Source organism: Pistacia vera, unplaced genomic scaffold, assembly GCF_008641045.1.
Source record: "Pistacia vera cultivar Batoury unplaced genomic scaffold, PisVer_v2 Contig73, whole genome shotgun sequence".
Taxonomy (NCBI): Eukaryota; Viridiplantae; Streptophyta; class Magnoliopsida; order Sapindales; family Anacardiaceae; genus Pistacia; species Pistacia vera.
Window position 1 is genome coordinate 1,117,806 of NW_022196590.1, and position 22,649 is coordinate 1,140,454.

Consider the following 22,649-nt stretch of genomic DNA (forward strand, 5'->3'; position numbering starts at 1 on the left):
TCCTGATTTAGAGGACGCCCGTCCATTGCAGCTTGATTTATAAGTTAGTAATGATGAATATTGTACACTACTATAATCAAACAAACTATATATAAGGCTAAAATCAACCAATTCCCCATGACTTTTAGTTCTAAGGAATAATTTTTCTTCGTCTCCACGTTAAAAAAAAAAAAAAAAAAAAAAGTCCTGTACGATTAATAATTATGACGTACTCGTATCATGATCAATTGTATTAAGCGGTAAATTCCTAAATCATGAATTCATGTCACGTGTTTTATTTTAGGTTAATTTATTTTATAAATTTGTTATTGTAATAATATATAAACTTGTTTTTTATTCTGATTAAGAATCTGATTTTTAATTAACACTTTGTGAGTCATGTTTGTATATAGAAAAAACACAAAAAACAATACAATAATAGTAGACGTAAGATTTAAATTTAGTATCCGAATCAATTTAAAAATTATTTTCTTGTGATATTATTCAATTTTTCATACGTTCATCGGTCCAACATCAAAATCACGAGTTTTATACAAACTGATATGTATTTTTCATTGATGCAAATATCAACATCAACAATGGCTTGATTTATAAGTTAGTAATGATGAATATAGTACACTACTATAATCAAACAAACTATATATAAGGATAATTATCACATAGAAATTAACCAATTCCCCTTGACTTTTAGCTTTAAGGAATATTTTATCTTCATCTCCACGTTAAAAAAAAAAAAAAATTCCTTGCCATGATGTGCCTACGATCAACTAATTATGATATGCAATGCGTGTGACATACTCTCGTACCATGATCGATTATGTTGTGCTATCAATTCTTAAAGCATGAATTCACGTCACATATCATTATTTTAGATTAATGTTATTTATAAGTTTGTCATTATAACAATATATAAACTTACTTTTCATTCAAATTAAGGATCTGATTTTTAATTAACAATTTGTAAGTTGTGCTTGTGCATAGAGAAAAACACTGAAAACAATACAATAATAGTAGAAGTAGGATTTGCAGTTAGCATCCGAATCATTTCCTTGTGTCATTGTTCAATTTCTCATACATTCATCGATCCGGCATCAAGATCACGGGTTTTATACAAACTGCTATGTATTTTTCGTTGATGCAAATCTCAACATCTAACATTTTGGTTATACTATACGTCACTTCTATAAAAGATTCGTTCCTTCTCCGAACATCAATTCTCTGAAAATAAATTATGGTAAGAGTGACATTGATGATGGGAATGTTCAATTATGGTAAAAGGATGAATGGTTTTTCATGGCAAAGGGAAAACAAGAGGAAGGGAATCTTGTACAGCTAGTGAAGAATGAAATGATAAATGGGGAAACCTGAGAGGAGGCATTATGCCACAAATAAATAAATGAGACAAAATTAAATGATTTTAAATGAAAACTAAAAATAATTAATAATTAAAAAAAAAAATCTCATTACATAAAAGTGGTCATGTTCATTAAGGCATGCACAAGCTCAATAATGTAACTCCATGTGCGTGGGCCAATTTTCAAGAATTGGTCTTCATTTACATTGACACAATAACAATTTCATCCCTAAGGTTTGGCTTTGCTCCCACTTGATCCAATAGAATTTTTCTAATAACATTGTGATCTCTAACTACTCCTGATTGACTGACTTACCTCATATTAAAATGGTATAAGGGTATTTGAGTCCTTTAATACAGATAAAATTTTTAAAATTTTAAAATTTGTAATATAATATAGGGTTTGATGAGATTCCTAATATAATTTTTGGTGGTTTTATGTTTGTGTGGTTGATGGTAACATAGAATGACAGATTTTTTACTTTTTTATATTTTACATTAGTATTATGAGTAATATTACACCTACAACCTCATCTCACAAATTTTCTCTCACAATCCTGACGTGGAAGATCGTAATTTGTTAATCGTAATTTATCAGGTGGGACTTATGTGGGATTCATTACGAGCTGTCACGTCAGGGTTGTGAGAAGAAGTTTGTGAAAAGAGATTATAGATAGTAACATTTTCCCAATATTATTGAATTTTCTGTATACTATTTTATTATTGCTACTTTTTTCCGTCACAGTTATAGTGTTACTAAAAAATTTTACTGGATCCCAATGATGTCCGCTTAACCTTAGGGATGAAAATGTCATTTTTCCCATATACTTTCTTTAGCAAACAAAACTTCTATATATTTATCTATCAATCTATCCATATATGTTACACAAAAACATGCTTGATTTCTGCTGGCAACAGAGCCTGGGTAATCTCTAGGACTTACTTTTACAAGTGTCTTGATTCAAAAAGATAGTGGATTCCAAGAACACGTCTAGTCTAGTAAAAAAAGAGAGCCATGGGATGGCTTCCAAATTTGTGCCCATATATAGCCTTTCATAAAAGTAAAGCCTCAAGTGAGCTAAAAAGGGTATGTCTTTTAGTGGGTAAAAATTATTGGAAATGAAATGAAGAAATGATTGCAAGAAGATGTTCCATGGCTTCCTGCAACTTTTTTCTAGGTTTCAGAGGTGTTTTTTTTTTTTTTTCTATGATATAATTCATGAGTGCAGGGGTGGTGGAGCAACTGGGAAAGCAGACTTTGCACATGGGTTTTGCAATTATATGTATATAGATTAGTTCAAAGTATGTGCTTGCTTTTGAGGGGTGCCTATATATATATAATGGAAACATCATTTGAGATTTTATAAGAAATATAAAGTTAGTGTTATCTTTATGGTATGGAATGATTCGAAGTTGGCTATATATATATATAATATGGTCCTAGAATCATTGAATAATTGAAGCTTATTGGAAGTTCAAATGATTAGTAGGAGATATAAAGTCGCCATTTTCAGGCTGTAATGACATTCAGGATCTGCTTGACCATCAAATGCGAAAAAAAGATAAAGGGTCTTTCAATGTTTGCACTTCTCACTTTGTAGACTGGGCTTTACTATAGACCCAATATGTTTATTTTCCAGCTTTCCTCTCATTGGGCCTCCTTCATATTATGATTCTCAATTTAATTTAGATCAATTTAATTCAATAATGTTATACGTTATTATTATTATTAATTATTTTTTTGTTAACCAAGATATCTGGGTCCACTTGCAAGCTGAACCTGCCTAATCCTCAGGGAAAACTGCAAAACCCCACCACCATAGCCCCTCAGATAGGACGCGGGTGTCCAGATGGGGACTCGAACCCAATATGTCTAGCACATCCCAAAAATCTCCATTGCGTCTCATACTATAGAGGCAACCCACCGTGGTTAATGTAATACATTATTTGGATCAATTTAATTCAATAATTTCATGGTATCTGAGTTTAAAGATCTTGAGTTAGAGTCAATCACTTTTCAAATCATTCAATCAATTATATATATGTTAAATTCTTAGTTTTGGTAAATCTATCTTATATATCGTTACGGGGATGATAGGAATTCTTCATCCTCCCCCCATGGGGAATGTTGGAGGTCCGTCACTGCCTAGTTAATTTTACCTTTGTTTGAAGTTTTGCTAGATCGGAGAGATCAAATCGGTGTCGACGAATGGCAATATGAACTCGGCTAAGGGCAAATGTGAATGGTGATAAGTCTAAGACTTAAGGGTTAGAGTTCTTTTTTGTTCAATTGTTTAGGTTGAGGGAAATTAAAAAAATATGGGTGTATATAGATAGGATAATTGTGTAATTAGATGAAATATATAGGGGTATTAGTATATATATTTATATATATACACACACGGTGTGGGGGAAGTGCAATCCCCACCCCCGCTCCATCCCTGGGGACGGGGATTAAAACTCCTCCCATCCCTGAGTTGACCGACTGGTTAGGTTTTGTTGTGAAGAAGAGTGGCTTTACTTACTTGCCTGGCAGCTTATCATCCAGTAATGCAGGTGCCATACTTGCCTGGCAGCTTAGATCATCCAGCAATGCAGGTGCCATACTTGCCTGGTAGCTTAGATCATCCAGTCAGGCATCAACTCAAGAAGATCATGATCCTCAATGAATCAAGGGTTTTCAAACATGTTTTAAGTTTTATTAATTTCCACAATTCATGTTTTGAGCCGGCCCTCCTTTTAATATTATTTTGTTGTAATATTTTAATGTATATCATTAATGGTCAGAAGTAAGATTGACGACCCGCCATTAAAGGGATTAATATTGTAGCTTCGCCATAGTTGCATCAAAATCTTTCTGTCAACGTATAATAAAAACGATTTGAAAGTTCAGTACGCCAGGCCCTGCCATTGATGAACACACTCTCAGCATATATAAATTAGGTGAAACCAGAGGCAAAATCGGTGCACAAAACATTTGAAAAGAAATATGGTTTCAGCCATGCAAAGTTTAGGGTTTCTTTATAATTGTGTCGTCTCACTCTTGTTATTTTTCGCCACAACAAGCTGCTGCCACGCCGAGTCCAACAATCACACTGCCCTTTTTGTGTTTGGGGACTCTGTGTACGATCCTGGAAACAATGACTTCCTGAATATCAGTATTGTTTACAAGGCGAATTTTCCACCTTATGGGGAGACCTTCTTCAAGTTTCCAACTGGAAGATTTTCGGATGGCCGTTTGATCCCTGATTTTGTTGGTAATTAAGTTTGTTTATTTATTGTTAACGGTAACACATTTTATATAAAAAAGCTTGATTCGATTGCATTTTTCGCAGCCAAGCATGCAAACTTGCCTTACTGGAAGCCGTATTTAGCACCTGGACATCATGAGTTCGTTAATGGAGCCAATTTTGCCAGTGCGGGATCTTGCGTTCTTACTGAAAGTGACCCGAATACAGTATGTATTAATATTAATACCAATAGTCATAATTATTTTCTGCAGACGTCTGTACAGTTTTGGTTCGTGTCAAGAGAATTGATTGGTTTGATTTTTTTCCTTTTTTGGTCAGATTAACCTTCATATGCAGTTAAGATATTTCAAGAATGTTTCCAGTTCATTGAAGCAGCAACTAGGTGAAACAAAGGCGAAGAAGTTACTCAAAAATGCAGTATATTTGTTTAGTTCTGGAGGCAACGATTGCTGGCTGTTCGAATTTACAAAACCAAATGCTACACAATCACAAAAGCAAGAATATACAAACTTGGTGATTGGAAACATTACAGAGGTTTTCAAGGTAATTAATATAGTTGTCTCTCCTTAATCTGAATTATGGAACCCAATCACATATATGCACGCCATAGCAACCTTCTAAATTACAAATAAACTTCTAACAAGTTATAGTTAAGCTCGTCTAATATGTGTAAAAAACCTCCCAACATAGTAGATATGACATTTAAAAGAATATTTTTATCGATTCAATTCAAATTTAGAGATAATTATTGTAGTTGTCTTTTCATTTATTGTGGTTTTCACCAAACGTTTACTATTTTTCTTTTCTTTTTCAGGAAATACATAAAGCAGGAGGAAGAAAGTTTGCCTTCCAAAACATTGCGTTCATGGATTGCCAACCAGAAACCAAGCAATCATACGGTCTCAACGAAGATGAATGCTATCAAGACATTTCAGAACTGGCTTTGCTTCTCAACAATGCCCTTGCCAATGCCACAAGGCAACTAGAAACCCAATTACCAGGATTCAAATACTCCATTTTTGATTACTACAACTTACTTTTTGATATGACTTATAATCCATCCAAATATGGTGAGTTCTAATTCCGATCGAATTTTACTACATATTGGTAATGTTTGAACCAAAAATTTTGTGAATCGGGACAACTCTAACTAGTGATAAAAACGGATGCGATTGTTTGGTTATTTGAGTAGTATTTTTGAATATTATTAGTAGGTAGAGTTGGGTGATTATTACGAGTTTAAAAATTAATTAAAAAAACCATTTGATTTGCTAATTTCACCAAATACCCTAATATATAAATTTTTTGTAAAATGACAAAAACACCCCCCATCTATAATTGCCAGATTTCGGCCACCACCATCAGAATCTAGTCCCAATCTGGCGTTACAACACACGACCTGTCAGATCTGGCCAGTTGTGCACCGATTTGGCCTTTTCTGACTAGATCCATCACGGATGTGGTAGGAAAATGCTAGATCTATGGCCAGATTTGGCCGTAAGCGATGACTAACTCTTGGTCATCGTTGACGGACAACAACAATGGCTAGATCTGGTCTTTTCTTGCCAAATCCATGGTGAATTTGGTCGGAAACGGCCAGATCGGTGCATTACTGGCCAGTTTCAGTCAGTAGTGCACCGTTGTGACAGATTCCGGCCACTATCGACGGTGGTTGCTGAACTCTGGCAACTATGGATGGATAGGGGTGTTTTTGTTAATTTATAAATTTTTTTGTTGGGTTGTTTTTGTCAATTAACAAACCTATGGGGTTTAAAATTAACTTTTTAATTTAGGATATGATTTTGGAAATAGGGAAACAAATGCGTATTTGTATTTGTAATAGGGACAAGATAGTGGTGAAATAATGAAACAAACGCATCCAACATAATTATTACTCAAATCATAAGTTCGTGTCTCTTCTCGTACGATAATAGGGATAGTCATTAAAGCTTTACCCAACTGTTAGTTTTAGGTCTTAAGAGATTAATTGAGATGCGCGTAATTGGTTTGGACACCTCCGGTCACAAAAAAAGAAAAAAGAAAAAACATAAATATTAAAATTATTTTTTAATATAATGATAAATATATTTCATTATAATTTTATACCAATTTTATTAACATATCTATATAGAAACCACTTTATTATTTTGATAATCGATTCTTTAAAAATATTCACGTAATTTATTAATTTGTCAAAATCATCTGTAATATGGATTGGAAAATAAAGTTTGAATCTCATTATGAGGATATGATATAATAAGAAAATCCTCTTATTTAGTATTTTAATTTATTTCTAAATTTTTATCTTTGGCGGGATTTGTTTTGAAGGGTTGAAGGTGGTGGAATCCGCATGTTGTGGCACCGGGACATATCGGGGCTCTGACTGTGGAATCAGTGATTATGATCTATGCTCTGATCCTTCTACCTATATGTATTGGGACGGTGAGCATCTTACAGAGTATGTTAACTCTCAGGTGGTTGAGCAATTATGGAACGGAGGAACCAACATTTCATCACCTTTCAATATGAAGCAATTATTTGAACTTGAGCTTGATGCTGAGATCCAGATTAAAAATGCTTCAGAATATGACAATGGCGCATTAGCTGATGAATAAATCCATAGAATAGAATCCGCATTTATATGTTTCATCTTAGCTTCATTTGAAGATTTATTCACCTTTATAAAATATATATTTCATTTAGTAATTATTTGCTGGTTAATTTTAAAATTCCATGATCGTCTTGTCAGAATTTTCAACATTATAATGACGATAATAAAGGATGAATGAGTCAGTTTTGCATAGAACTCAAGTTCAATTGCCCAAAGCGACAAATACAACTTTGATGGTGGATCCAGCCCATGTGGGACAAATATAACCCACCATTGACACTTCACTATAAGCATGAAAAATACTAAATGTGGGTGACATCGCCGTCATCATTGGGTAGATCGACTGTTGATCTACCCAACGGAACTAACGAGGAGTCTTTCGACAAAATTGTTTTGCCGAAAAATGCTGGAAAAGATTGGTAGAATATAGTTCATCCTTTCCCAGTGAAACGACTTCGTTGGAGGACTTCTCATTTGCACTATTGGATAGATCGTTGGTCGATTTATCCGAAAGCACCGCCACCGTTACCGCACTCATCGCTATCAATAACGTCATGGATCCTGGCAACAACGCCGTTGACTCCCAGTCAATGAGTCCACCTGACCATACTTCACTTATTTAAAGTTTTAAATATTATATTAATTAATATTTACTGATATTTGTTTAAAAAAAAAAAGAATATTTTTTTTTATTAAATAGTGCAGAGTAAAGTAGTAATGTAGTCCCATTCTTCTAAATCTGCAACAATTCCTTGACTAAAACTTAAAACACCGCTGTTCATCAATTGGTACAGTGCAATACTGCAAACCAAATACGCTCCACACTCTCAGGTGTTTGCTGTGAACTTAGGACTAAATATATAAATAATTACTTAAATATAAATACAATTATTTAAGAAATTAAATTGTTAAAAAACCATAAAAATTTTGAAAAAAAATATAAATGTGGTGAGAACTTTGTTCAATTTTCACTTTTTTCAATAATTGATAACAATAATTGATAGCAGAAAGTAGTGATGGAGAGGCCATTGTTAAAGATGATATTTGAAGGCCACCCATTATGTGAGCCATTAGAACAGAATATAAGAAGTAGGTGAAACAGATACCCAGCTGAAATTAGTAGATGTTGCTTAGCAATGACAAGTTTAAGCTTCATCTATGGTGTCTCATTAGTAGTCTTTGCTGCAATTTTTGCTACAACAACTTCCCTGCAGTCTAGAAGACATGCCGCCCTCTTCGTCTTCGGGGACTCTCTGTATGATCCAGGAAACAATAACTTCATCAATAGCAGTATTACACACAAGGCAAATTACCCTCCTTATGGAGAGACCTTCTTCAGGTTTCCAACCGGAAGATTTTCTGACGGGCGTTTGATCCCTGATTTCATTGGTAAGATTAAAAATTTCCATAACAGTATTCAGCGGTATAATATTCTTTTTCTCAAAACTTTGTGAATAACATAAATGTGACAAATTTGCAGCCAAGTATGCACACTTACCTTATTGGAAACCATATTTAGCACCTGGACAACATGAATTCATTAATGGAGCCAACTTTGCAAGTGGGGGAGCTTCTGCTATTGCCGATAACGATCCAACCGCGGTATGTAATATAAATAATACTTATTCCTGGGTTTAAATTTATGGACTCTTCTCAATTTTGAAAGAACTTATTGTCAACTTCTTTCCGATATGAATCTATCTGATTGAGAAGAGAAGAACTTGCAGCAGTATCCCAATTTCAATTCAAATATGGGTTTGATTCACACCCCATGTTTTGAGAAATATTTACCATACGAAAAAAATAAAAAAGAAAAAGAAAGAAAGGGTCGTAGTCTTTGTTTAAAGAAATGCGTTGAGAAAGTTCGCCCTTAAATTGCTTGATATGCTCTGGATGTGGCCAGATTAGCCTTGAAGCGCAGTTGAGAAATTTCAAGGAGGTGGTGAGCTTGTTGAAACAACAGCTTGGGGATTCAGAAGCCGAGCAGATACTAATGAATGCAGTCTATCTATCTAGCATTGGAGGTGTTGATTACGAAGCATTTGACGTTCAATATCCTAATGCTACTGAATCAGAGATGGAAAATTATGTACAAGTGGTGATCGGAAACATTTTAAATGTGATAAAAGTAATTATAATATTAGTTTCTGATCAATAACTATTTAATGCAAGTAATTTATATACTTCAGCAATTTGTATTGAGAGGTTTTCTTTTTTTTTTTCTTTTTTTTTTTTCTTTTTTTTTTTGGTTTAAAAGGAAATATATGCACTTGGAGGAAGGAAATTTGCATTTCAAAATGTTGCACCCCTTGGTTGCACCCCACTCTTAAAACAATTGAAGAACCTTACAAAAACTGAATGTTGGAAAGATACTCAAGCGCTGGCAAGACAACACAACCAAGCCCTGGTTACTGCCGCTAAAGAATTAGAGATCCAATTACCTGGATTCAATTTTATAATCTTTGACTACTTCACCACACTTATGAATCTACAATTTAATCCCTTGAAATATGGTAAAGTTTTCACCTTCATTTTCAATTTCAGGACGTTCGTACTGAAGATTGAATAACTTAACTGATGAATTTAACTTCGTTTTTGAAGGTTTTAAAGAAGCAGACATTGCTTGTTGCGGCAGTGGGACATATCATGCAAGCGATTGCGGAATTGGAGATTATGAATTATGCAGAAACCCTAATGAGTATGTGTATTTTGATGGTGCGCATCTTACAGATAAGGCTAACTCTAGGTTGGCTGAATTATTTTGGGAGGGGGGAATGAATGTTACTGCACCAGTTAATATGAAGCAACTACTTGAACTTGAACTCCAGCCTTCCGAGATTAAGAAATTTAGAGAAGAAGATGATGATGGCGGTGCAACAAATGATGAATAAATTCATCTTCATTTCCAGATGAATTTATCTTATAATAAGACTTTCCATTCTAGTTGAAGAAATTTTTTGTTTTCTAATAAATAATGTTCATTTATATAATAAAAATTTATATTTATTTGTGTCCTTAGTATTATCATTTTCATTATTAAAAGATGTTTTTGGGTTTAAATTATAAATAAAAATAGATTATATGCTTATCACGTTAGTTTTGTATATCTTATATGGGCGTTTGTTTCAATATTATATCTCTATCTTGTTCTACTATTATATACTAAAAATTCAAAAATATATCTGTTTCAATATTTTCAAAATCCTATTTTACTTTATTCATCTCATAAAATATTATATAATTACCTTTCTTGATAACCCAATTTTACTTTTTTTTCAAAATAATATTCTAAAAATAATCAAATAATCAACCAAATGAATAAGGCTTCGTTTGGTTCAATTCTTAGAATACTACTTTTAGTATTCCCAAAAAAGTTAAACAGTAAAATACCCAAAAACTTTGATTTTTGGGAATACTACTCTCAATATTATTCAACTTTTTTTAAACCCCTTAAATTTGATAATTTAATTAAATACCCCTAAATATATTTTTAAAAATTATAAAAACACCCCAATAATTCATATTTACCAGATTCCGGCCACCACTGCCAAAAATGGCCGGAATCTATTAGGATGGCACACTACCGGCTGAATCTGGCCGGTAGTGCACCGATCTAGCCTTTTCCGGTCAGATCCACGGTGGATCTGGCCGAAAAAGGCCAGATCTAAGGCCAAAGATCTGGCCGTTGACGGCTAGATCTTTGGCCGTAATAGTTTATAACGACGGCCAACAAACGTCGTCGTTGACCATCAACATTTGTTGGTCGTCGTTGACGAGAAAATACGGCCAGATCTGGCCGTTGACGGCCAGATCCACTATGGATCTGGCCGGCAAAGGCCATATCGGCGCATGACCAGCAAGATCCAGCCGGTCATGCGCCAATACGGTGAACCCGGCCACCCTCCGACGGTGGTGGCCGGCTGTCCGTATTTGACATTGGGTTGGGGGTGTTTTTGTTAACTTTTAAGATTTTATTATAGGGGGTGTTTTGTAAATAAACAAATATAGGGGGTATTTTATTAATTTATAAATTCTACATCGTAATACCCGCCCAATTCAACTTTTTTTTAACTTTTTTCAGAAAACTTTGTTGGTTTATGAAAGAGAAGTTCAAATAAAGAATGAAAGGTTTTCACAATGAGAGGAGACGGCAAAAAGGCACTTTCCAGTCTGACATTTTCATTCATGAAACAGAGTCATTTATACAAAACATTTTGCACTGTATTACCTACTGCAATATAATAAACTTACTACAAATTAACTTTAGCAGAAACCAAGCACCTAACCAAGTCTTAGTCTCAACTAAACAAGACACAAAATCTGCATTTAAATGGCAAGATATCTGCTCCACAACCACCGCAGATTTAACAAAATAAACTTGAGTAAACTTGAGCTGCAACTTGCCTCCAAAAANCCTAATATATTGCTAACCACAAGATGACCCAGCAACTATCAGAAACTATTAGAAACCCCCTTACCAATACAATGAATTCGGGCAAATTTAAGAAATAATTATTTAAGATGACCCTATGTTAAGAATCAAATTAAAAAAATAACTCATCTCTAATTGTCTTTGTAAGTAAGACTGTAAGACCTTTGATGATGCAAATTCTAAATGATTTTGCCCTTCTCCTTTAAATCACTTCATTTTATTTCTTCCTTTCTCCTCTTTTTTTTTTTTTTTTTTTCTTCTCCTTAATGTTTTTTGTATTACATTTGTATGTATTTAGAGTGATATCATGTTTGTATGTGTTTTTAATATAAGTGAAATATTGCATATACAAGGGAAAAAGAAAAATAAAACTCACTTTTTAACACTTGAATCAGAAAATCAGCAAAAGCTCGAGTCATTCAAATCCAGTTGCTCGAGTCTAGTTGTTCAAGTGAAGTATAAGGATATTAATCTTGTTTGAGTGGGTCTTTTTATATTGTACAAGCGTGCAATGTTAGAGCGATTAGACTCAAGTAAATGGACTTGAACGACTCGAGTTTATTCAATTTTGCTCAAATTTGTTCATCATTTTTCCAAAAAGGTGAATTTTCAACCCAATTTGAATTAACACAATTTTTTTTTCTTTTTTATATGCTAAATATATTTTTGCATTTCATATACCTTTTAACACTAAATTCTTTCAAAAAAATCTCCCAAAAAACCATAATATTTTACTTTTCAATGTTAAATCAAAAGTTTTTCTTTTTCTTTTTCTTTTTTCATTTTCATGGAAGTAATGTTATTCCTGTGATTAAGTGGGAAAGGTAGAGATAGAAGTTGGTTGTTTTTTTGAACTTTTTTAAAGGGCATCATGTTAGATGTGTACTTGTGTTTTTATAAAAAAATGGATGATGTGAGTGGCGAAAAATGGGGATTGTACTCAAGAACATTTCTTTTAATTGGGCATTCACAGATGCGCGAGAGAGAATAATCCGAAAAAAGAACATACTTTTTTAAAAGTAATATAAAAGGATAAAACAAAAGGAGGTTTCTAATAGTTTGTATAATTATTAAAGCGTTTTCGATTTGAACATCTCCGACAAAAGAGATAATAAGTAGCCGAGCCTAATTCGAATATGTTTGCTCTGAAGGAAAGATATCCATGGGGCGGTTCGCCCTATTATGATATTCACGATGAATAAGTATTGGTTCTCTTTCGGATAGGTCGAAGGAAGGCTGGAATGCCAACAGGCGTCTGTCGGGCTCATTTCCAGACTTGTTTGTAAGAGTTTTCTTGGGCAGTTGGGCTTTGTCATATTGCTTTATATAGTTACTTTTTTGGGCTTTTATCGGGCTANAAAAAATTGAATTGAATTGAATTATTGATATTTGAAAAGTTAACTAAAAACAATTATATTTATAATTATTTATTTGAAAAGTTAAATTAAAAAAACAAAAAAAATAAAAAAACACAAAAAAAAAAAGAAAATCGGGCTAACCCGGCCCGGACCGTGCCTAACCCGGCGGGTTAGGGCTGGCGGGCCGGGCTGGGCCAGCCACTCTCCCTAAATTGGCGGGCCTAACCCGGCCCGCCTTTGTTGGCGGGCGGGTTAAGCCCAGCCCACCAAAGCATGTAACCCGCCGCGGGCCGGGCCGGGCGGGTTACTTTTCCACCTTTAACCGGAAGCTGCCGTAATGGCGCATGACCAGCCGGATCTGCTAGTCGTACGCCGATAAGGCCTAATCTGGCCAGATCTGGCTGTGAATATGGTTGTTTCACGGCTAGATCTGGCCATTAATATGGCCATTTCATGGCCAAAGATCTGGTCGTTTTCGGCCATGAATAACAAATCCATGGCCGGAAACGTCCTTATTAACACACGACCGACAAGATCCTAACGGTCTTGTGCCGATATGACGAATTTCACTGGCGGCCAATGGTGGTGGCTAGCGGCCGGCGGTGGTCTTTGATGGTTGGGGGTATTTTGTTAACTTTTAAACTTTTTTGTGGCGGGGGTATTTTAGCTAAATTCTCAAATGTAGGGGTTTTGGGTAATTGTTATTTGGTAGACATATGAGGGCAAATATGTCTGAAATGATAAATTATTAAGGGCAAAATAAAGTCAAAATTAAGATTACCTTGATAATCTTATAATAACACCCCTTGGGAAGGGTAATCTGATTACCCCCAATATTACCAACAGTAAACACTATTTACAATAAAAGATTACGTAATATTTTATTACTTGACAACCAAATGAGGGAATCTTGAAAATTAAACAAAGATTACAGGATTAATCTTATATCACCCTGAACCAAACTCTACCAGAAGGTAATATGATTACCTTTATTTTCTTATATATTTTAAGATTACTTGGTAATCTTAATTTTGTTACAATTTACCCCTTATAAATAAAATTTTAGGACAATAACGCCCTTCTTATCTAAACAATTTACAAAAATAATTATGGACAATTTTAACCTCATACTCAGGATTTTTAAGACAAAAATACCCTTGTACTTCAACCAAATTACCCAAGACCATAGCCAACCCCAACCACCCAAAAGGACTGCTGACCGCCGCCAGAAGTCACCAGAACGATGCACGATCAACCGGATATGGCCAGTCGTGCACTAATAAGGCTGTTTCCGGCCATGGATCGTTACAACCAAATATGTGGCCATGAAACAGACACAAATCTGGCTGTGAAATGGCCAAAGATCTGGTCAATTATGCAGCATTACAGCGATTGCCAATGGTGGTGGCTAGCTGTCGACAATGACTTGGGGTGGGTGGCGGTGATTTTGTTATAAATTAAAGTTTTATATGGCTGGGGTGTTTTAGCAAAATTTCAAATGTAGGGGATAAAAGAAACTATTCAAAAAATAATATTATGGGTCCGTTTGGTTCATTATTCTGATACTTTTCAGAATAATATTTTTAAAAAAATTAAATTGGATGGGTATTACGATGTAGGATTTGGAAATTAGCAAAAATACCTCCTATGTTTGTTTATTTACTAAACATCCCTGTAATAAAATATTAAAAGTTAACAAAAACACCCCCAACCCACCTATTAAATATGGACAACCGACTACCACCGCATGAGGGTGCCTGGAGTCGCTGTATCGGCTCATGACCGACTAGATCTTGCCGGTCGTGCGCCGATATGGCCTTTTTCGACCAAATCTACAGCTAGATTTGGTCATTGACAGCCAGATCTGGTCGCATTTGGTTGTCAACGATGGCGAAAGATACGGCCGTTGTTGATGGTCAACAACGATCATATCTTGGCCGTCGTTGATGACTAGCTACGACCAAAGATTTGGCCATTGACGGCCAAATCTTTGGCTATAGATTTGACCGGAAAAGGCTAGATCAGTGCACTACCGACCACATTCAGTCGGTAGTGCGCCATTATACCAGATTCTGGCTAGCTTCTGGTAGTGGTGGCTAGAATCTGGTAAATGTGGGTTGCTGGGGTGTTTTTGCAATTTCTAAAAAAAATTTGAGGGTGTTTAGTTAAATTAACAAATTTAGGGGGGTTTAAAAGAAATTGAATAATATTTTGAGAATAAGCCAATTTTACTATTTAACTTTATTAGGAAAACGTAGAATAATATTTGGAAGAGTATATCAAACGGAGCCATATTAATATTTAAAGAGGACGACAATTTAATAATCTATATAACATATCCACCAATTTATTTCAACCTAATAAAATATATTTTCTTAAACATTCACAGTAATTTTTAAGCTAATATATCTTTCTATTAATACAACATTCTCAATAATGCAATATTTCCTAAACCAAACGCACCCTTAGGGTTTTTTATTTCATCAAAAGACAAGAATACCCTTATTCAGGATATTAGACATTTATTATAGTAAATGATTAAAATACCCTCCCATTAGTTGACTTTCATTAACTTTTTTAACTCTATTTTAACTGTAAGTGGTTATTTTATACTTTGCGAATAAGCTGGGTCTCCATAAAATTTGCTGATGTCTTAGGGGCATGGAGAATAAAACCCCAAATAATATGTCATCTTATTTACAATTATTCTATCATTAATATATCAATATCACTTGGAATAAGAATTTGGGAATAATTTCTAGGATATATAGCATTATTGTTAGACAACATACTTCCACTTCACTTAATTACAATTTAGATAAGAGTAATGCTAATCATCACTCTATTTACATGTTAATACCTAATATATAAGAATTATGATAAATTTTGAGACGAAAATAATATTATTATTTAGATAATTAAAATTTCCCTTATTTGTGAATATAAACACTTTAGTGATGAGGCCTTAATTTTTTAAACAAATAACAATCTTATGAGCCACACATAGACATAGCCTCCATCGCTAAATGTCTTTTCAACCCCATTAATTATTTATTTTACATAATTTGACAATAATACCTACATATATTTTCCCTAAAAGTAGTTTTGTAGTATACTCTAGATTTTCTGAAGTCAATCAATTTTTTACTTACAAAGGGTTCAAACGATATACCAACACAATTTCAAAGAATAAAGTATTATGATAATGATTTTTTTTTTTTTTCATTTCAAAATGAAATAATTTCGTCAAAATCGTTTTTTTTTTCCACAACACAAACATTTAATCCTATTAATTTTGATAATTCATATAAAATCCATGATTAAAGGTAATTTTAAAATTAATGTAAATTTATTTTAATAATAATATTATATTTACGAATAAATCTTACAAAAATTTTTATATAGAATGAAATAACAAAAAATGAATGAAAAAATGAAATAAATATTCAAACTCATTGTATTCTAAATGAAAAAAAGAAATATTTTTTTTTTTTTTTTGGGAGAATTTATTCATGAGAAGAAATGTGGTGTACGGGGCAACACACATCCTCTTCCTCCATTCTCCACCAGATTCAGCCACGTGTCAATTTTTATTTTATTTTTTTAGTGGCGACAAGGCAAGAGAAGTTTCGTTTCAGTTCGAAACTCGAAAGCAGCAATTTTCGATGGCGCTATCTCATAGTTTAAGCTTACCAACAAGAACAACAACTACTTACATTACTCCCAAAACCCAATTCCATTTCCTCTTCAAAACTAAATTTCTTGTTCCCAAAAAACCCAGAACACTTTCCTTCTCACTGCACGCCATGGGTGCTTCTTCTAGTTCTTCTTCCCAGAAACCGGACAACCTTCAAGGTCTTTTTCTATAAATATGTCAATTTTCTTTTTCGTTTAATTTTCTCTTAAATTCGTGTTTCGGTAGTAACCCAATTGGTCAATTTGATTTCATTTAGTAAGGACATTGACTTTTTTTTTTTTTTTAATTATCGTGCAGAGGCTGGGAGGGTTGATTATGCTTCTTTGAGTGATGGCGAGGAGGGTTGATTATGCTTCTTTGAGTGATGGCGAATGGAAAAAGCGGCTTACAGAGGAGCAGTTTTACATAACGCGGCAGAAGGGGACTGAGAGAGCTTTTACTGGGTATGAAATTTTGTAATTCATGTTTTAAATTAGACTTCATAGCTTCCCTGTGTAGTCAGTTTTCTCTATTCTGCTAAATTATCTGCTCATTTGATGCTATGAGACCTCAGTTGTTTCATTTCTTTTCAGAGTTTTCATGGCTTCCTCATATATTGTCGACGCTGCTTGTCTTGATTATGAATTCGCCATTTAGATAAAAATATGGAGAATCCTGACAAACATGAAATTACAACTTTGAAATTGGACATGTATATCAGTTGGAGCTTAATTGCCTTACATCTTCTTTTATCATGGCAGTGCTGCCGTTCTTTATTAATTCCCTTTTTTTCCTTGCTCCGGATTTATCATGGCACTGTTGTAGGCTGGCTAATTTGCCCGTGTTTTTCGGTAGCACTGTGGGTCAGTTGCCGATTCTTGATTGTTTTTTCCTTGGAAAATGCCTGTGCTTAGGATTGGATCAAACTATAGAATTAAATTTTACCAAACTTTCTTTTGCTCCCAAATTCTTTCGCATTCAGCAAGGACCTGTAATTGTAACTTTGGGCAAAGGGCCAGTCAAGAGCATACTCAACGAACAGCAAGTGCTTTCCTTGTGCGGATCCTATTTCAATGAGAACTTGATGAGTTGATCTGCCAACACATCTTGCTTTTACTGCGATATCGGGAGTTACTCCACGTATTGATTGATGTTAAACAGATAGTGAATTTTTTTCTGCCTTTTGTTGAATCTTTTTCAAGGCTCGATTGATAATTTGATAAGCCAATGATTTTTTTTTTTTTGATGTTTCAGAATTCGATTAACCAATATTTTAACTAATCGATTACAATAAGTTGGACCAGGTTTTGCAGTTTTTTCTTCTGTAGTACCTCAAGTGGTTGTATTCATCAATTGATGTATGTAACCTGATATTCTTTTTCTTCATGTTCAGTGAATATTGGAACACCAAAACCCCTGGAACTTACCATTGCATATGTTGTGATACGCCTTTATTTGAGTAAGTATTCTTTCTTTTATTCGGCGGCTTTGTGAGAAATCTGTATTGGACAGGTTTTGATAACCCTGATCAACTTTCATGCTTCTTCTAGATCATCAACCAAATTTGACAGTGGTACTGGTTGGCCATCTTATTACCAGCCATTAGGAACTAATGTGAAGTCAAAGTTAGACCTATCAATTATTTTCATGCCTCGCCAGGAAGTTCTCTGTGCTGTCTGTGATGCTCATCTCGGCCATATCTTCGATGATGGTCCACCTCCCACTGGAAAGCGCTATTGTATCAACAGGTAAATACTTTCTACCAAGTCAGGCCCTTTTACCTGCCATATATTTATCTTTATAATTATTATCTTGTATTCTCTAATTTTGCAGTGCTGCCCTAAAACTGAAACCGAAGTAGGAAACACTATCAAGCATGAATACCAGAAAGATTTCGTCTTGTGTCCTAGTCAACCGAGGTATTTTGTAGATGAACATGCATGTTCTGTGTATAGTTACTGCTCGTTTGTTTATTTTTCTTGATAATTCTCAAAAGAGAATGTGTGTGCTGGTTCAAGTTTCATGTAACTGGTCTAAGTGATCACATCACTATGAATCCAGTTAATATGCAGCCGTATACGAAAGAAAACTGATATTTTAATTACGTAGTGTTTATGCAATAAATGAATATATACTCCGTTCAAGTTGTGTATACAGAAAATTTATGTACTATTCCGATGAATTATGTCCCTGTGAAACAGCTAATGAGGATTTTGCCATTCTTTTTTGTGCTGATATTGCATTGATCTAGTACATCATATTTGTTCTTTAGATACTACGACTTTGGTAGCGACAAAACTTGTGGAATATAATATCCCAAGTAGGCGAGCTCAAAATCTTTTTTTCTTGGACTCCATATCTCAACTGCCATAAAATCTTGGTTCATGTCTTCATCAGCAACTTCTCATTCTGTCTCTCCCTTGGCCTACGTCTCTGTAAATAACTCACAAAGTTGCAAACTCCCTTCCCTCAAATCATCCAATTGAAACCACAAACTTGCCTTCGTAAATATATGCCAAAACCATTCAATTGAAAATCGCAAACCCTTTTTTTATGAATATATGCCTGCTTCTCCATGGAATAAACAACCTTCCCTCATCAAGTTTATGAATTTATTATATATTACAATTTACCCTTATTTTAATAAGGAATATTTATTTATTTCAACATATTTTTATGTACAAAATAACAGTAAAAACACAATTTTTAATGCATAATATTCCAAATATTTTGTCTCTTACTACTGTTAACATGTGTCTTTAGGGTACATTTTTAATAAAAAGTGGGGTTTAATTAGAGATGGCAATGGGCTCGATATTTTCGGGTACCCAGCCCGGCCCGAAAAGGTCGGGTTTTACCTGATGTTCGCGGGCTTGGGCTTAGGTCTGGGTCAGGTCTGGGTCGGGTCTGGGTATGTCTTCAGGCCCAGTCCAGCCCGACAATTTTAGTATTCATTATACTAAATTACCCTTATACTATATATTTAATTACAAGATTATCCTACAGATATATACTAATTTTTCTCAAACCCTACATGAATGGATAGATGCACTTTGTGGAAAGCTATTGATATATTTGGTGAGTATTCAAAAATAAATTAATATTTAAAAATTGTTTATAGAATTAAAAAAAATGAAATTTATTAATATTTAAAAATTCATATTATAAAAATGGGCGGGCTTGGGCCGACCCTGAGTTACAAAAAGTCCGTCGGGTCGAGCTTGGGCTTTACTTGTGATACTCATGATGGGCTCGGGCCGGGCTTGGGCATTTGTTATGAGGTCAGGCTTGGGCCTGGGCCAAGGGGTACCCCGGTCCCGGCCCGACCCATTGCCATCACTAGGTTTAATGATAAAATAGGACAACTCAATAAAAATAGAAAATTTACTCCATAGAATCACTTACAAATAAATAAATAAATGATTTTCCTAAGATATGTTGCAACCTCAATTTATTTATTCTTTTGAAAAAAAAATTGTCATCCATCTAAACATAGAAAAAAAATTGAATATTACATGTTAGAGGACAAAGAACAGACGAGTAAAGGAAGAGAAACTTAAAGCTGTATTATTTCATTATCAGTCATGCTTTACAAGTAAATGATCGAAGTCCTTTTAACTAAATAGTATAACTAACTTTAGTAACTAAACATGATTAAAGACAGCTAATTAACTATAGTCAATGTAACTGCTTTAGCTTACTGTAACAAACTAAGCTAAGTTAACTGCAACATACTGTAACTACAATCTGTTACTGTAACTATTATTCTCCAATACCCTCCCTCAAATTGGTGAGTAATAGAGATCTAGAACTCCCAACTTGCACAACAGATGATGATGAGTTCTACTGCCAAGTGCTTTCGTCAATCATCCTTTAGTTTCTCTCGAACCAAATGATAATGAATATCAATAGGTTTAGTGCGCTCATGGGACATTGGATTGGAAGCAATATGGTTAGCTGATTGATTGTCACAATATAGAGTGACAGGAGCCAAATTATGAAAACTAAGACCAGAGAGCAGTTGAACAAGCCAAATTATTTCACAAACAGTTGAGGCCATAGCCTTATATTCTGCCTTAGAAGATGACTTGGAGACTATAACTTGTTGTTTTGATTTCCAGGACAGAAGAGAATTTCCTGGAAAAACACAGTAACTAGTAACAATTTTTTTTGGTCATGAGACAAGAGGCCCAATCTAAATCACTATATGCTTGTAACTGCATAGAGTTAGTAGATGGAAAAACTAATCCCATACTTGGAGTAGATTTCACATATTTGACAATTTTCAATATTGCAGCATTCAAGTGCAATTGTTTGGGATTATGCATGAATTGACTTAGAAGATTCATAGAATAACTCAAATCTGGTCTGGTCATGCAAAGATACATAAGCTTCCCTAAAAGTTTTTGGAAAACAGTTGGGTCAAGCAAGGGAGTTTCATCAGCAATGGGAAATAATTGATCTGAGATGTTGAACCAAAGGAATTACAATGGGCTTTGAAGTAGATAAACTTGTTTCAGAGATCAATTCAAAAGCATATTTTCTTTGAGAGATACTAATACCTTTATTAGACTTGGCCACTTCAATGCCCAAAAAATACCTCAATAATCCCAAGTTTTTAATCTTAAAATGTGAGTGAAGCAATTGCTTGGTGTGATTAATTAAGTCCAAATGAATGCTTGTTAAGACTATATCATGCACATATACAAGTAACATCACCACTTGAGAGCCATTTCTCTAATGAAAAGAGCGTAATCTGACTTGGACTAATGAAAATCTTTAGAGAGAAGTGATGACCAGGTGAGTTTAGAATTCCAAGCTTTAGAAGTCTGTTTTAACCCATATAGAGATTTATGGAGTTTACATACCAAATTTTTTCCAGGCTGTTTGACAAACCCTTGTGGCAGATTCATATAAATCTCTTCATGCAAATCTCCTTGTAAAAATGCATTGTCTACATCCATATGGTAGAGAGGCCAATTATTCATGGAAGCTAGGGTTAAAATGGTCCTAACAATAACCATTTTGACAACTAGTGAGAAAGTTTCTTCATAGTCTTATCCCAACCTGTTGAGTATACCCTTTGGCAACTAAACGTGCCTTGTATTTTTCTAAGGAACCATCAGCTCTATACTTAAATTTATACACCCATTTATAGCCTATAGGAATCTTACTAGGAAGCAAAGTAACCAAGGACTATGTAGCAGTATTTTCTAAGGCTTGAATCTTTTTATTCATGGCTTCAACCCAATATGGATCTTTAGAGGCTTGGTGAAAGCTAATAGGTTCAGCAAGAGAAGAAATTTTGGAGAGGCAAGCTTGATATCTAGATGGTAGATGATTATAGGATAAAAAATCAGAGATAGGATATTTAACAACAATGGCTATTGGTTTTTGTGCAATGGTAGGACATATGAAATCAGATGTCTAGATTGGAGGCTTAGAGACCCTAGTAGATTTTCTGAGGGGTCCAAAAAGTAGATTATAAGGTGATGATGATGTAGTAATAGACTGATCAAGTGATGGTGAAGCAATACCTGGTTCTGCAATTTGAATAGTTTGTATTTCTCTATCTTGAGTGTAAGGAGATGTAGAGAATGTAGGATCAGAAAATGGTTCTAAATCCATAAAGGATTCAGATGAAAACATGTTTTGAGAGGATTTAGGCCAGGTAAATGGAAATATATGTTCATAAAAGATAACACCCCTGGTAACCTGAACAATATGTGATTGCAAATCATACAACAAATACCTTTTATTTTTTGTTAAAGAATAACCTATAAAAAAACAAGTTGTAGATCTAGGAGAAAATTTGTCTTTTGAAGAGAGAATAGTAGAATAAGCCAAAGAGCCAAAAACTCTAAGATGACCTAATGTAGGTGCTTTGCCAAAAAAATTTTCATAGGGAGAAATACCTTGCAGGACTACAGGTGGAAACCTATTGGTTAGGTAAATTGCAGCTTGTAC

General features: G+C 34.3%; 3 protein-coding genes across 5 annotated transcripts; all 3 read left to right on the top strand.

Moving 5' to 3' along the window:
- Window positions 1–4,147: 4,147 nt before the first annotated feature.
- On the top strand, window positions 4,148–7,234 carry LOC116115002 (GDSL lipase-like). The gene is made up of 5 exons (XM_031401140.1): window positions 4,148–4,611; window positions 4,690–4,811; window positions 4,924–5,148; window positions 5,420–5,675; window positions 6,934–7,234. Exons 1-5 carry the CDS (start codon window positions 4,344–4,346, stop codon window positions 7,218–7,220), a joined length of 1,158 nt encoding a protein of 385 aa, XP_031257000.1. The 5' UTR covers window positions 4,148–4,343; the 3' UTR covers window positions 7,221–7,234.
- A 973-nt stretch (window positions 7,235–8,207) lies between these two features.
- LOC116115067 (GDSL lipase-like) lies at window positions 8,208–10,170 on the top strand. 3 transcript variants are annotated; one of them, XM_031401197.1, is made up of 5 exons: window positions 8,208–8,605; window positions 8,697–8,818; window positions 9,120–9,344; window positions 9,474–9,729; window positions 9,818–10,170. In XM_031401197.1, the coding sequence occupies exons 1-5, from the start codon at window positions 8,353–8,355 to the stop codon at window positions 10,105–10,107; spliced, it is 1,146 nt and encodes a 381-aa protein (XP_031257057.1). In that variant the 5' UTR covers window positions 8,208–8,352; the 3' UTR covers window positions 10,108–10,170. The 3 variants fall into 3 exon arrangements, with proteins under 3 accessions (XP_031257057.1, XP_031257058.1, XP_031257059.1); XM_031401198.1 differs by having other exon boundaries at window positions 9,120–9,335; XM_031401199.1 differs by lacking the exon at window positions 9,120–9,344.
- Window positions 10,171–16,671: 6,501 nt separating this feature from the next.
- LOC116115052 (peptide methionine sulfoxide reductase B1, chloroplastic-like) lies at window positions 16,672–18,843 on the top strand. Its single transcript, XM_031401185.1, has 6 exons — window positions 16,672–16,861; window positions 17,001–17,011; window positions 17,043–17,146; window positions 18,076–18,141; window positions 18,233–18,430; window positions 18,516–18,843. The coding sequence occupies exons 1-6, from the start codon at window positions 16,672–16,674 to the stop codon at window positions 18,541–18,543; spliced, it is 597 nt and encodes a 198-aa protein (XP_031257045.1). The 3' UTR covers window positions 18,544–18,843.
- The last annotated feature ends 3,806 nt before the right edge of the window (window positions 18,844–22,649 follow it).